Genomic DNA, 16,649 nt, shown 5'->3' with positions numbered 1-16,649 from the left:
GATGACGTAGTTCTACGCACATGGAACAAGGTTCTAGAGTTTCATTGTTCTAATGTAAGTATGAGCGGTTTTAAACGATGTTTACTAAGCTTCTTCTTTTTTTTTGTTAATAAATTCGATATTTTTCGGCGTACCATAAATAATTTATTTTTTATAGTAGAAAGTTAATTTTTTTTTGATGACGTAGTTCTACGCACATGGAACAAGGTTCTAAAGTTTCATTGTTCTAATGTAAGTATGAGCGGTTTTAAACGATGTTTACTAAGCTTCTTCTATTTTTTTGTTAATAAATTCGATATTTTTCGGCGTACCATAAATATTTTTTTTTTTGTAGTAGAAAGTTTTTTTTTTTTTTTTGATGACGTAGTTCTACGCACATGGAACAAGGTTCTAGAGTTTCATTGTTCTAATGTAAGTATGAGCGGTTTTAAACGATGTTTACTAAGCTTCTTCTTTTTTTTTGTTAATAAATTCGATATTTTTCGGCGTACCATAACTAATTTATTTTTTGTAGTAGAAAGTTAATTTCTTTTAGATGACGTAGTTCTACGCAAGTGGAACAAGGTTCTAGAGTTTCATTGTTCTAATGTAAGTACGAGCGGTATTAAAGTGCTGTAATGACTGTAAGTAAAAAATTTGAATGTGTTAAAAATCTTATATTTAAATGTCTATCAAACTTCAGCCTCGTTTTTACTATAAATACTACAATAAGTTGTTATTTTAAAGTTATAAATTTAACAAATTACAACCCTTAATATGTTTAAAACCAGAGCTATCACACAGTTTAATATTTCAGAATCACTCAGTCTAGTTAAAATAAATTTCAAATTACTCATAAAAACTTCAGCATGTTTGCAGTTTTATTAAATCTCATTCTTTTTTTTTTTGAGATATTTCAAGCTGAGTTTTTCAGGGTTGCCTAAAAACCTTGAATTTTGGAAACTTTGAATAAAACCAGGAATTTCGAACAAAAATCACGAAAAAAACCTGGAACTTCAAGCTATTTTAATATGTAAAATAGTATAATGTTGATAAGGTACAAAAAATATATCCTAAAGACAACATATTTTTGTATCATAAACTTTTTTTTTGTTAAAAAAGACACTTAAGATAGCAGTATGCAGTAGGTACCTTTTAAATATAATTATACTATTTAAAACAGTTTTTTTTACCCAAGTTTAATTTTATAGTCTAAATGGCCAAAAACTTGTTTTTAAAAAACCTTTATAAAGAAATTTAGTAAACCTGAAAGAAATAAACAAAAAATCTTTGGCAACCCTGTGAAATGTCTTTAAAATATTTTATCTTAAAAGTTTTAAGTCATTTTGATACTTTTATGAAATTCTAAAGTATTAAGTCTTAGGCTCTTAAATATTATTTGTTCAGTAATTTCATGTACTCAGGCTAACTTAAGCTACTTTAATGTAACTAGAGATAATTTTTTGTCACTTAGGCTAGCATTTTTGATTTAAAGAAATATAGCCATGTAAAATTAAGTCTTTCTTTACTAAGAATAACTAAATTTTAGTTTATAGTATTAACAGATAAAGTTAAGCTTTATTGGAATTAACTTATGGTAATATTGTTTTCTTTCTAGATAGGAAACTAATCATTTTGTCACTTTTATCAAAAAAAACTTTTACTATAAATAAATTTTGAAATAACTTATGAAAAATTAAAAAAAAAATTCTTAGAAAATCTCTCAGAAATATTTACAAGGTAAGGAAGTTTTAATTACACTGGATATGTCTGCGGGATATGATATAATTTATGATATAATTTTCAAAGCCGTTTAAATTTCTTGCTCTTGTTATAACTTTTGGAACTAAGTTACCTGGATAACCAATAGAAAGTTAAGTATTTTGAATTGTTTTCAACTTGCCTTTGAGATAGCAAGGAGAACAAAGTCTGGTAAAATGCTTCACCATACCAGTTACAACTTTGAGCTTCTGCTTGACTTGGCCAAAAGATGCCCAAGGAACATATAATACCTCTGAATTTAATTTACGATGGATTTTAGTTTAACGTTTCCCATCAACTGGTTGTTGGACACAAACTTCTAAAAGGTATTGTTGTGTTCTTCTTCTTTAGTAAAATTAAGGTTTTTGTGAAGATTATTTAGGATATTTAGAAAACTGGAACTTTCTTGTTTGTTTTTAGATATGAGAAAAATGTCATTTACGTATTAAAGATACACAAGAGGACTTTTACAATTCAAAAAAAATCACTTTCTAAGTAACCAACAAAAATATTGGCCAAGATAGGACCCAAAGGTGAAACCATTGCAACCCCATCTATCTGTTTGTACATTTTACCATCAAAACCTAACTCAACACAAAACAGCCATGTGTATCATTTTTTTGCAAACATATTCTGGCATCTGAGGGTGTTTTAAAGCTGAATGAAACTATACCTTTAAGCAAATTTCTATAATCTTCTGGTTCTGAAATTGATATTCTGAGCGGTTTTCAAGAAAATTTATGAGGAAGTAAACCAGATTTTCAGCTCTGTTCAATTTTGTATACTGATTGACCTCTGAGTGGAATTTACAAAGATGTTTCTCCCATCCAAGAAAAAAGTACCATCATCTAAAAATTTAGTTGTCACTGTGTTAGTCCTCTCCAAGATTTCACTAAGAATCAATCAGTATGTTCTGAAAATCTTTAAAAGCTAGTTTGATGGTCGTTTGGAAAAACCTAAAAGAAAATACTTCTCGGCAACATTTGTTGCACAATCATGAGTGTGCAAAAAATTATAAAAAAAAAGAGAACTTCTCAGTTTTAGTGAGAGCCAAGAACTCTTTTAAGCTACATATTCTAGAAGCATTATACATTGAATCTTAGGCATAGCTTATGTAAGTAGAAAAAGTTTGTATACCAAATTAGACTTTTTAAATCCTTATTTTAAGTGATTTTTAAGTAATTGGTTTCTTGTAAGTTTTTTCAAAAGTGTAGTTTTGTTTTCATGTTTTACCGCTTGTTTATTTTAGTTTGATTTTAATCTAACGAGTTATATTAGTACAGCAAAGTTCTTTAGTATAAGCATTTAATTAATTTTTACACTTGATTAACGTCATTCTATATTTTAAAACTTTAAACTACAGTATAGTTTTATTTCAATTTCAATTCAGTTTAATTTAGTAAGATACAATTTTCGAAAGTACTCAATATATTTAAGAAAAAAATAAAGTGTGTTTTGTTATATTTTCAAATAAGTTATGCAGCAGAAAAAACGAGTTTTACAACATAATTTTTTTTACATAAACTTATTTATAATCTGTTCTATGTATTTAATTTTGAATAATTAGTTTGAAACTTTTAATCTTTTTCTACAGTTCCATAAACATATTTACATTATTTTAGTATGATTAAAAATATAACTTAAACGAAAATGTTTTGTCCAGGTTTTGTGTAGATTTAGTTTTATACAATATCTAAATGTTTCAAAAACTTGTATCAAAACACAATACAAAAGTTTGGTTAGTTTAGCTTTATTAGTTATAATAATGACTTTAAATATTAAGCATCAACAAAATATTTTAAACATGTTTATAGTGAAAAAATCATGTTTATCTTAATAGTAAAAAAAAGTTTTCCGAATTGATCAGAGTTGAAAACACTAAAATTTGAAATGGAATTTTATACAATAAAAATACTCTCAATTTTTTAAAATTATTTGAATAGTGTTTGTTTGATAGTTAATCTCTAAAAAGTAATTAATTACTAAATAAGTCTTTTATCTATAAACAGACTATGTTATTCTAAATGATAGTGTTATTGTATCTTACAATACCAGATGCTTTGTTATCCATAGTATTTGTTTTTCAATTGCCTTTGTCATGTGATATTGTCTTGAAGTTCTTCTTTTTCTTTAAATATAATGTAGATACATTCTTCATCAGGAATATCTGAGACAAGTTCCTCAACTTTCAACAATAATTTTTATGTTCAACCTGTTCCTTTTATCTTGCTTGGCTTTTTTAGTTTATTTAGGTTTACAGATAAAATATGCTGAATAGTTTTTATATACAGATAAAACATAAGTTTTCCAATGTACTAAAATCATGTTTTAAAGCAGCCGAAACAATGCTAAAGAACATTTATGTAACTATGATTCATAATTGTATTTATTGTTTTTTTATTAAAAATATTCTAATTGAAAACCAAATTGGTTTTTGTTTACCTCACAGTATTCCATACACTAGTACAGAGGTCAGCAAGCATTTTGTGGTCTCAAGCCAAATTAAAAAAAGAAAATTGAAGGTAAGCAGTCGTAGTTTCAGTTGCTATATGACCTTTGTATTAATCTTCAACACAAAGCCTAGAATATCTGGTATAAGTTTCATAATTCTTGTTAATCATTACTGAAACCTTTTTTTTTAACTCTTAATTACAAATTTAATAATAGCTAGTATTAAGTTTCCAAAATTTTCGGTTTAGCAGACCGGATTTACAAGTTTGTGGGCTGCAGTTTGCTCACTACAGCAATCGGTATAGATAAAACACAAATAACTTTAAATAGTGATTTAAATTGAAACATTTTAATGCATCAAGTTCTTAGCATGGGCTCCTAGTATTCCCTAAAATTTCCAATATTTTTGCAATTTTCTAAAAAATCTCTAGATTTTACATTATTTTTAGATGTTTTCATCATAAGAAATTAGAAGTGGTTAACCAATATTTCACATCTGAGTTTTTGACACATGACTTATCAATAGATCTTTTTTGCAATCTTAAAAATGCAATTAAAGGTTTTGATAAAAACTAGTTAATCCAAGTATCATTGGATGGTATTGCTGTCAGCTGGATATTGTTTAAAACCTTAAGTAAGCAGCATGATAACTCACTACTTATTAAGCTAGTCATTATAGGTAGCTATAACCTAACTTGGATTTAACAAATACTTTTTAAATTACAAAAGTACTGATGAGTTATGTGTAACCTCTGCGCTAAATGCCATAAATCACCATCTCTGATATCTTGTTGAAGAACTAGTTCCTTTGAGTTTGTTTGATGATGATACCAGTCAATCAGTCAAAGCTAAGGTAGCTGATGCTTTAAATCACCATGTAAATCAGAATAAGCTTCACACATTTATAAGAAAAAATGAGTTATTTATACTATCTGTTTAGGCTAATTAGAAGCAAGATTTAATAGACTTTGTTGTAAGTAGTTTCATATTTCTTTTAAGTCCTAGACTGCAGTCGTTCTTTTCTTATCAAATCACCAGAACTATGGACTAGCAACAAAGATTGGTTAGATGTAAAAGCAATAGTAAATTATATAATGTTGTCAACAACACAAAGGTATTAAATTATCCAGTAAATTTATAACTTCTCTGATAAATGAAGACGCACTTTTAGACAATTTACAAGTAATCAAAAATGATAAGAAGGTTGTAACAAACCACAGAATGAAGAATAGTTCAAGCAAGCTAATGTGATTTTGTTATAATAAAAAAACATCAACTCTCAACAAATATTTGTGTTAAATATATTTTATATATTTCTTTAGATGATTGATATTTTATATTAAAAGTTATTTTAATTCCGAAATTAAATTAAAGAAAACCTCCCTGCCAAAAATATTGATGAAACAAAGTTTTCAAATGCCACTAGCACTAATTAGCAAATAGCTATGAAGCCAGATTTTTTTTGTGTTAGTTTTTTATGTGATTTACCATGCACAAAAAATTGCACTAAGCTCTACTACAAATTTTCATCTTATTATTATACATTAGGGGCAACAGATGCACCCTAATGTATAAGTATAGCTTAAATTTTAACTATATTAAAAACATTATAACATTTTCTTATTTTTAAAACTTGTTTCATTGTAACAACTTGCAGAACTTGATTCTTAATCAAGTGCTTTGCTGATTTTCATACCAATCCTTATTGTAATACTAATGGGCTTTGTTTGATTGTTAGTATTATTCCAAACATATTTTAGAACAAGCTCTCTAGTTCTTGTTACTAAGTGTCTGGAGGTTTGACTTGTTTAATTGTTTTAGCAACAGCTTTTGAAATTGTAAACGATTATTATAATTGTTTTTGAGTATGAGATCTTTACTCTAGGACTAAGAACTGAGTTAGTGAAAATTAGTTTAGCTTTAGCTGCTTAAATATTTTTTTTCTTTTTCTTGAAAACAGCTTTCAAATTGAATTGACTTTGCACCTACCCACATTAGACAAAACTAGTGTAAGCATACATTTTTCCATAAAATAAGCTCTCATAAGATTTAGTTTATTGTTTTTAGTTTTTGTTGAAGTGTGATTGTGACAAAAAAAAGTTCGTTTTCATTATTTTGTATCACAATTTAAATTTTATTAATGTTTTTGCAGTTTTTTATTATATCTACTTGGAGTTATTTGGTTGCCTATATTGCACCTACCTCAAAATAAAAGATCATGTTATATGAGTGAAAACTCTCTTATTCCTGGGAAAACTATAACCTACTTCAATGATATACCAAACCAGTATATACTAGAACTTCAACAATATGTTTATAATACAGAACATGAACAGTAAGTATAATTCAAAGCTAGAATAAATAAAATTGACTTGTAAAACTTATAAAGTTTTCTAAAATTTTAAAGACAAGCTCTATATATAAAATAATGAGTAATTTGCAATTGATAGTTTTTTTTGTTGATTTAGATTTTTCTAATTATTTGAAAAATTTATTTTAGAAACGTTTTTTACATTTGTTTCATCGATAATATAATGTGTGTAAGACCAACAATTTATATGAATTAGTTCTTAAGCATGTTATTTACTATTTCAAGGTTTCTATTTCCATTTCTTAAAGATATTTCTAAATACAAAAATTATATTTTACTAACAAACTTCTACCTGTTTAAAAAATTAATTATACATAGTTTGGATTACTACTTCATAATATATTTTATCTTTATTTTTAGTGTACATGCAAAAGTATATTTTTGCTTTAAAAGTTTAGTTTGTTTAAGTTGATTTATAACGAGAGTTAAGCTCTGCGCTAAAAATAATAATGTGCCATAAAACTTATAGTATTTTTCAACATAAAAATCATTTCATTTTCTATTTGACTTTTTAAATTAATGTTATTAATCGTCATTATTTATGTCAATCATTAAAATGAAATAAAGAACGAAAAAAAAAACAGTTATTATAATATTTATTATAATTCTATTTTTATTATAAAATAAAGTATTTATTTATTTAAGCACTGATGATGTTTTTGACCGAAACTTAGTTTATAAAATAAAATCTTGAAAGAATAAATTCATTATTTCTCCTCCAGTAGTTGAGATTTCTTTATTTGTTTACTTTAAACCAAAATATATAATAAAATTAAGTATTCATTTTCCATTGAACCTCGAATTAAAAGCTGCTGCTGAGATAAACAGTTTTTTGTTTTTTAATTTACTTAAACTATGTTTTGTTCTGCATTTTTGCTAGTTTATCACTCAAAAGGCCATAACAGGGTTAAACTTTTTTTTTACTAAAATTAACATTGACTCTTGCATGAAACTTTAAATTATGAAGTATTAGTCAAATTTATATGTATAAAAATTTTGAATAATTTTTAAATATAGTCATCTTTTAAAAAAAAATCATATACAAACCTACTGAACATAAATTTTTGGAAATGAAAAGATTTACTAAAAATTTTTTTTTTTGAACTAAAATCTCAATGTTAAGGAAATATTTTAATAAAAGGACGTTGGTTGTAAAAAAGGTTAAGAGGATTATATTGCTGTCTTACTAGATTCTTTTTTTTTTGTTTACGAGTAACACATAATTTAAAAGTAAAACACTTATTATGGTCCTTATTAGCTGACACTAAACTGACTTGTTCAATGACAATTCAAACTGTGACAACTCATATTGAAAAAATTTAACCTATTAAAAAGTTTTTGATAATGTCTTAAAAGTTAACTTTATATTTAAATAAATACAAAATGGTCTAAAAGGTCCAGTTAAACTATTTCATTCTTAATTTGTACCAGTATACTCATTTACACAATTAAATAAAAGTTAATTATTTTTTTAAATAAAGTTTTTTAAAACTTAAATAGGCTAATAAATTAAATTTAATTTCAACTAATATGTAATAAAACTTGTAGTTTTTGTATAAATCCTTACTTGCACCAATTTTTCATTGTTTCTGAAAGTTTTTTGATTGTAAAATATTGGTATATTATCAAAATCCACCCAAATTTTATATTTTCTTTATTTATTAATTTATTTTATATACTTTTATATGATTTTTTTAAATTTATTTTTCACTATCACTAATAACCCTTACCCTCGATCGGTAAGCATTTCTCGAATTTGATTGGGTGGATTTTGATCGGGTAGATTTTGAACGTGGGTGAATTTTGATCCCTGGTGGATTTTAAACGTGTCCCAAAATATAAGACTTTACATCTTTGTAATTCTGTTAGATTTTATTTTAAATATACTTTACTCTGTCTTTTCTTTTTTTTTAATATCAAGCACTTTAACTCCAACTTTAAACGCTAAACCATAAAAACTATCTACTTTTTTATATTTGTACTACTAGTTTATTTTGGTCTACAAATTGAAAAAAAGTAGTTTTCTTATTTTATGTTGTACTATTGCCTTGTTTTTTTTAAAGCATTTATCAAGTTAATGATTTTTACTAATGCAATTTAATTAGTTTAAGTGTGTTTTTAAGTCAATAGTATTTTGTTTAAATTGATATTTTTTAGTTTGATTTTAAATTACTTGATTATTAAAGTTTTGATTTTTTTTTGAAGTGAGCATTCTGTTGTTGATAAAATTTTCGCTCTGTTGCAAAAAAATGAAACTGAATCCTATCAACAAAAGTTTTCATCTGAAGTAAGTCATAAAGTATTATTCAGTTCTATTGAGTTGCATTGAGTTATCGTTTTGTAACTGAATTTTACTTTAAAGATGAATAATAATTACTGTTTAGTTTTTACATTTAAGTATCATTTTTATTTGTAGATAAGTGAAGTAGGAACCAATACATATGCTATAATTCGCGCAAGAAGAACCTTCAATGAAGAATGCATTATTTTAAATGTTCCCATTAAAAACGGAGAAGAAAATTATGCTGTAGGACAAGTAATTTCATATGCGAAAGTTGTTCAAAGTAAGTTTTATTTTATAATAGATAAATACCTTGTACTTCATGTCTCAAAACAGTCACAATTGTAAAGCACTTTTTTTCGTGTAAAAGCAAGTTTATTTTAAATAAAACTAAATTAGTTTTTTTTTGTAAAAGGTTTCAATTGAAATTAGTTTAAAACCGCATTAAATAAACAAAAGTTATCGGTTTTTTATTTGTACATAGATAATAATTAAGATCTTATTTTTTTAGTTTTTATTTTGCTTAATTTGTGTGTTGGTATTTTTTAAAGAAAAATCATTGTATGTGAAACTTTTGTTAGTTATAAATTTTGGTTTCAAAATTTTTAGTTAATCTGTATTCAATTTTATCATCTATAGTTTGCACAAACGTGATTATCTTAATTAAAAACTTTTTATAAGTATTTATTCCTTCTGTATACTTTGATATTTTAATTTACCACCAGTAAGTTAGACAATTCCAAGAATTATTACTAAGACTCCAACAAAAGTTTTCTTCAATTTTGTTAAAAATTCTTGTCTAACACAGATAATTGAAAGTTCTATGTCATTTTATTTATTCATCTAATTATCTACAGCTGATGTTTACTTAACCAATTAGTTTTATCTTTAGAAATAATTAAAGTTATTAATAATTAATCTTCGAGAGACGAGCTTCTAAACTATTTAGTAAAACTAACAAAAATTATTCTTAGCATTCAGCGTAGCCTTGAAGTAATTTACTTAGTTTTAATTTTTAGCAAAATAAAATTTGTTTTTTCAATATAGACCAGTTGTTTTGGGCGAAAGACTTGATTTGTTGTTTTCTGAGCACGGTAAAACTGGAGTTGAAGCTTTTATTGAAAGTTACAACCTACCGCCTACTAGATCAATTAACTCGGAAACACTGCAAGGTCATGCCGGCTCAATACAAGCAGGAATTGTACTTGAGTTTAAAGTATGGTTTTAGTTAGTTTGTATAAATAAGTCTAAAAAGACATAAATATTAAAATATGTATAATTTAATTTCGAACCTAAAGTTTTATACAAGACTGCTTGATTTAATTAATTATAGAAAATAATAAAATTATTTCGGATTAGAGTTATATAGATTTCAATAAATTTTTGTAGTATATTATATAAATATGTTTTAATTGCTAATCTGCTAGTTTTGTTGACGAGTATAACGTATTATCATACTTTATTTCTAGATACCAAAAATAAATATTTTTGATGTTAAGTTGGAAGGTTTCAATAAGAAGTTACCTAACTTAGACCTGTTCAATTTAGCTAAAAGGATAGCAAACAAACATGGTTATGGTGTTACCATTAATAATCTGGTAGTTTTATTTGTCTTACTACTATTGCATTAGTTTGTTTGTTTGTCATATGTTCAGAACTGATAGCTAATAACCACGTGTCAGTGTTTTTTGATTAAAAATTATCAAAAATATTTTTTTCTGCAGTATGTTTTACAAAAGATTTAACCAAAGTTTGTACATTATAACTTTTTCCTAGCCTTAATAAATAACACTACTCTAAAGTTTGGTGTTTGAAACCTTTTTTACTAAAGACATCATTCAACAACTTAAAAAAAACTTTATTTTAGTTTTGATTTATTTAAAAAATTTTTAGCTATGTCATTCATTCTGTATTACAAACTAGTTTTATCGTTGATGTATAATTTTAGTTTATATATATTCTAAAATGGGATTTATTTACATTGTAAAAACTGTTCTCTTTTTTGTTGCATATAATTAATATGTTATGTTATTTTTGCCTTTTTATCCTAGGCAACTCTTTTTTCTCATTTATTTAATTTTTTAATTTACTGTCAACCTTAAGACATAAAGCTTTGATAAACTACATTAAGAAAAAATAATAACTTTGTTTTATTGTTTATAACTTTATAAATAGGTAAATGTAAAGGGTATTCCTTTAGCACAAAAGGTCTCGACAAAACTTATTTTGGAGACAATTTTTTATTTTCTAGGCCTGAAGATCCCTGTAGGGTGAATCGACGTTGCCTTTGTTTAAATAAATTTAATATTAATAATTTTATAAAGTGTAAAATAACCAAATGATTTAAGTTATGCTTCATTTACTTAAAATACTTAAATTTTTTAAAAGGTGTTTTTTTAAATTAAGTTTACTTAATATTAAAAAAAAAAACCATACTATGAATTTAAACTTAAATTATAAACAAGTGAAATGTTTAGTGTGTCATTTAGAAAAAGAAAAAGTTTCAAAAAAAATTACAAAAGTTTATAACACTGTAGAGTTTAGAAGATTCACGAAGTTCTAACTGGCTTATCAATATGCAATCCTCTTTAAACATGATGATTAAGCAGTTTTCAGGGTGTTCAAACGAAAATCACGCCCCATTGTTAAGTCATAGAGTAGAATCTTTGACGCTAGAAACAAAACTCAACGATAATTACAAAAAATCTGACGGTAAAGTGGAAGGAATGATGTTAGTCAAAATTTAAAGTTGTTTATTTAAAAAAATGCACGTGTTATATGATAAGTTTTTATACACAAAATATCATTCAAAAGTTGGTCCAGAACACATTCAAATGATTTTGTGAGTTTAAAATATCATCTAAAGAAGTAAATAATCAAATCAATGCTTTTAGTGAGCATTACAATTTTGATTATTTTTCAAAATAAGAGTCTTTTGATTAACTTTTATCAAGTAATATAGGCTAATTATCTTTTGACTGCTAAATTTTTTTGAATGGAAATCTATTTTGTGATAACTTATTAGGTATCAAGTTATTTTCATATGTTTATAAACTTTATGAGAAGCCAAACTTTGATGATTTAAACTTTTTTATCATTGCATACTAGAGAACTACTTACTGAGTTATTCAATATAATCTTGTTCAAAGATGTTATCGAAAATAAAAAAACTGTATTCGTTGTTTTGTTTATTTCGTTACTTAAGACTTTTAGAGCAACGATTTCAGTAAAATTAAGTAGATTACCAAAGCAAAACCAGATTTACTTTATTTGAAAACTATATGAAGAAAAAATAAACTATACTGTAAAAAAATCAGTTTTAAGTGCATCCGTTGGCAAAAAAATAATCTTTAATTAAATTAAAGAAGTCTAATATAAGACAAAATTTTTATACAATTTATATTATTAGTTTGCAGAAAAACGCTTTAACTACAAAAAGTATTTGAAATTTAAACGAATACATCATTTTGTATTACAGCTTATAAGTGTGAACAAATTTAATGTTTGTTCAGTTTTGATTTTTAGATAGTATTTAATTTATAATTATTTATTCACTGCAGAGTGGTCGAACATATATTAAGAAGTTTGAACAACTTACAGGAGAGATTGCACCAATCCTTCTTCTACTACGTGCTTCCATCAACGACAAGCTTCGTATCAAATGGAAGTTACGTGTACTCCGTTCTTCTCATGCTACTTGCTCCACTCCTCCAAATATCCTTTGTGGTTTACTAGTACTATAACATTTCTAAAATTGAAACTTTTAAGTTTGATTTGCTTAATCCGAGTTTTTAAGTTTTATACTAAAATAAAAAGTGTGTAGTTTTGTATATCGGTATTCCTTTAAGAAGTGTTTGTATTTAATTTAAAGTTATAGCTAGTATCATTATAAAGAAAGCCCTGTATCATAAGCAGACTTACACAGACTTTTACAGGGTTGCCAAAAAATATGGAATCTTGGAAAAAAACTGGAGTTTGACAATATAGTCAAAAAAAAAACTGGAAAACCTGAGTTTCGAACAAAATCACCAAAAATTCTGGAAAAGCCTTGGACTTTAAAGTGTTTTTACATGTAAAGTAACGAATTTCAATTAGATACGAGAAATCTATTAGAAAAAAATAGTGTCTTTTTTTTTCATTAAAAAATACATCTAAAGTAGCAGTATCCTTTTAATGTAATAATACTATATAAGACAGTTTTTATACCTTAAGTTTAATTTTATGATAAAAACACTTGTTTTTTCAAAAAATCTTGAGAAACTTACAAAAAACCTTTGGCAACCCTGACTTAATCCCTTTATTAAGATAAGCATTAAAGAAGCAAGATGACCAGGTAGTTTTTAAACTAGATATTTTTGTACTAATTATTAAACCTTATACAGATACTTTGTACACCAAATACCTAACAAAAACTGGTTTATTTGGATTGTAAGTAGATAAAATATAGAAACTAAGATTTTTTATTACATAGGCTATATATTACCTCGATTTATTCAGATATGTTTAATTTTAAAAAAATACTGATTAAATTTTTTTAGTACTAACTAAAACTATTTGTTGTTAAAAATATGTTTTTTATTACAGTAGGTAAATAATTTCAGGTAGTAATGTATACTGACCCATGCTAGCTTTAAACTATTCTGGGCTAGTTATGTGTTTGAAAAAATGCATTTCTTTATATTATTATAGTATTTTTATTACAAAAATGCTGCATATTGTACCTGTAGTAGTTTTGAAAGTTTATATCTAAGATTTTTTTAATGTACATTTTCAAAATTTAAGACTAATAGTTGGTTGTAATTACGATGAAGTGCCAGAATTTTTTATTATTAGATTAGTTTATATTCGTCTTAAAAATTCTTAAGTTACGAAAATGATTTCAAGATATAATACTTAAAAGGACTCAGAGTAAGTATCAATTATTTATGACTTTTTTAAATTAAAAAACTCCTTAACTAACAAAAACGTTTTTGGTTGGCATTTAGCTGAAGAAAATAAATTTAAAAAGCATCAAAAGTATCTAACAATATGCGATGAAGTCATAAACAGGAAAGGTCTTCCAGAGGTTTATAAATTACCAGTAAGTTAATTAATAGACTTTTATATGCTGTGCAAGTTATTAAAACTGATGGTTTGTCAGGAGCTTATTTTAAATAGGAGCTTCCATTATGTATAATAATTTTTGTTTTGATTTTCGTTATAAAAATAGTTTGTCTTTTTTTGGATAATAAGTTAAGACTATAGTATTAGCATTTACGAAATTTTTTGTTTTTTGTTGTAAAGTTAAATTTATTTTCAAGTATAGTAAAACTGTATTTTTGCTATAAGATAATTTTTAAATAAATAATTTTTTTATAAAAATATACTTAGCATTATGTTAAGAAAAGCAGTACTTCTATAATACAACGTTAAGTTTCTACTCATATTTCAGACTTTACAGCTTTATGATTCAGCAAAGTTTGTTACGATTTGGTACAAAGTATCTGCAATAGCATTATATTGTCAATTAGCAGCTTTTTTTTTGTACAAATCTATCAACTACTTGGACGGATATACTGTTTTTTTGTTGCTATCTGAAGTTTTTTGCGTCTTTATTGGACTTAAAGTTTTGTAAGTTTATTTAATTTTTTAGGAGTTCTATTTACTTCAATTATGTTTATAGCTTATTTCATTTTTTATAACTATAGTATATAAAAAAAATCAAGAAGTGTATAGCAAATATAACTTAATAGGTTTATTTTAAACTTATTTAGAAATTGAAACCACAAAAACAGTATATGTTTAACTTAGTAATTTAATTAGTTTAGTTTAATACTTTTCTTTGTCTTGTATTTTGTTATCTTTCATTTATAAGTTCGTAGTTTTCTTCTAAAAACTGTTTCAATCAAACAATCAGTTTTTTTTAGAGATGATTAATTACAAGAACATTTTTATACTCTATAAATATGCTTTATGTATTTTGTGCTTTGGTATTTATATTAAAGATTTTATAAAATCATTTTTAGTTATGTTTTAAGAAGTTTTAGCAATTAAATCATTTATATATTATAGTTACTGTAAAACCATATCATAAAAATTAAATTTAATATGCGTTTAATTTTAAAAATGGAAAATAGTTATAAATATTTCAGAAATATAACTAACTATATGTTATAAAGTGACTCTTTTAATAAACAATAATTTTTATTAGAGATTTTTCGTCATTTGTGGGGAACAACATTGAGGTACGTCACCGTAGTGAAGAATTGTCCATTTTCAGATTACTGATCACTATAGGGACTACTTCAATCTACAATTTCTCGTTTGCTTTCATTTGCAGTCTATTTCTTGTTCCAGTTATACTTTTCTTATATGCTTCGAACAGAACTAATTGTAAATTGTAAGTTTGTTAACAAAAAACAGCTTTATTTAAAAAAAAAAACGACTTTTTGTAGAGTTACATATATTGAGTTTGAAAGAAATCGAGTTAGATAATAATTTGTTTAACGCTTTTTAGATAATTCATTAAAATTAATTTGTTTTTAGCATATTTATTTAATGTTTAAGATATTTTATTGCAACTACAATGAAAAGACAGATTCTAATTATTTTGTCTTTTCCAACAAAGTTCAATGGATTTCAATGATTTTACTAATAGCAGGTTCCCCGTTTATATTAACAAAAATAACAAAATATTTCAGTATTATTGGAAGTTTTCACAACTGGTCAGTATTTACTTATCTGCTCTATTTTCCTGCTTGGTTGAATATTTCAATTTGTACGTTATGAATAGTTTGTAACTTAATATTTTTTTAATTTAAATTTTTTTTTAAACAAACTTGTTAAAGCCAATTATTTGTTTAAATAAAACTTTTTGTCGTTAAAGCATACTTTGATGAATGCATTCAATGTTTTTAACAAAATTATACTATTGATATAACTTTTCTAGTAAGGATATTGTTTAAGGTAAGATGTTTGAAAAAATAATGACAAAAAAGATTAAAAAAATACATAAACAATTAGAAGTTCAAAACGCTTTAACTTTGGAAGTCTTAATTATTTTTTAATATACTAAAAAAATTAACATGATAAAAAAAAAATTACTTGATGAAGTAAAAACTAAGAAAGGAATTTGTAATAAAAAGTTTTTTTTCTAATTATAAGTAAAAGTTTAGTGTCATTTTTTATTAGTTAATTGATTAAATTTGTTAGATTAAAAAACGTCTTAAAGATTAAAATTTCATAAGTAGTTAAACTATACAATTACTGTTTACTTTGGTATTCAGCGGTTTTACTAGATATCAAACTACAAAACTGTTATATAACTGCTTAATGTGCTATAAAAGCACACTGTGGAACAAAAATAAAGATGTTAGGTTTATAAACTACAGTAGCATCAAGGTTAATAGACGAGGTGGCCGAGTGGTTAAGGCGATGGACTGCTAATCCATTGTGCTCTGCACGCGTGGGTTCGAATCCCATCCTCGTCGTTTTTTTTGTTTAAGTTTAGAATTTTTTTCGATATAATTTAAATTAAAGTAAATAGTTTTTTAAAGACTGTTATTGCAAAAAAAAAACTGTTTAATGCTTATCAAGTATTCCCAGCATATATTTTATTTTCAAATGTAGTTTATATACATTTTAAATTATACTAGACTGTTTACTTATATTTTATCATGATGATGTTGTATTTTACAATTCTAGTTTAATGCTATCATTTGTAATTTATAAAGCAATCAGAATCAGAAGATAACAACAATGTTTTGTTTTTGGAAAAAACGAAAATGATCAGTATCGATTGCAAAAATTATATTTTAGTTTACATTG

At 25.1% G+C, this 16,649-nt stretch overlaps 1 protein-coding gene, 1 long non-coding RNA gene and 1 other non-coding gene across 3 annotated transcripts; all 3 read left to right on the top strand.

Annotated features, from left to right (window-relative positions):
- Positions 1–3,402: 3,402 nt before the first annotated feature.
- On the top strand, positions 3,403–12,951 carry LOC145836562 (GPI-anchor transamidase component GPAA1-like). Its single transcript, XM_082944356.1, has 9 exons — positions 3,403–3,478; positions 6,344–6,526; positions 8,768–8,849; positions 8,979–9,126; positions 9,818–9,836; positions 9,891–10,059; positions 10,313–10,441; positions 11,381–11,574; positions 12,404–12,951. Exons 1-9 carry the CDS (start codon positions 3,438–3,440, stop codon positions 12,576–12,578), a joined length of 1,140 nt encoding a protein of 379 aa, XP_082800482.1. The 5' UTR covers positions 3,403–3,437; the 3' UTR covers positions 12,579–12,951.
- An 858-nt stretch (positions 12,952–13,809) lies between these two features.
- LOC145837271 (uncharacterized) lies at positions 13,810–15,161 on the top strand. Its single transcript, XR_014369935.1, has 3 exons — positions 13,810–13,923; positions 14,275–14,453; positions 15,034–15,161. It is a non-coding gene; the product is annotated as an uncharacterized LOC145837271 (long non-coding RNA).
- A 1,069-nt stretch (positions 15,162–16,230) lies between these two features.
- On the top strand, positions 16,231–16,312 carry Trnas-gcu (transfer RNA serine (anticodon GCU)). Its single transcript has one exon. It is a non-coding gene; the product is annotated as a tRNA-Ser (tRNA).
- Positions 16,313–16,649: the final 337 nt, after the last annotated feature.

Source organism: Thalia democratica, chromosome 5 (assembly GCF_965202585.1).
Source record: "Thalia democratica chromosome 5, ktThaDemo2.hap1.1, whole genome shotgun sequence".
Classification (NCBI taxonomy): Eukaryota; Metazoa; Chordata; class Thaliacea; order Salpida; family Salpidae; genus Thalia; species Thalia democratica.
Note: the sequence above shows the minus strand (reverse complement) of the source record. Positions and strands in the feature narration are given on the sequence as shown.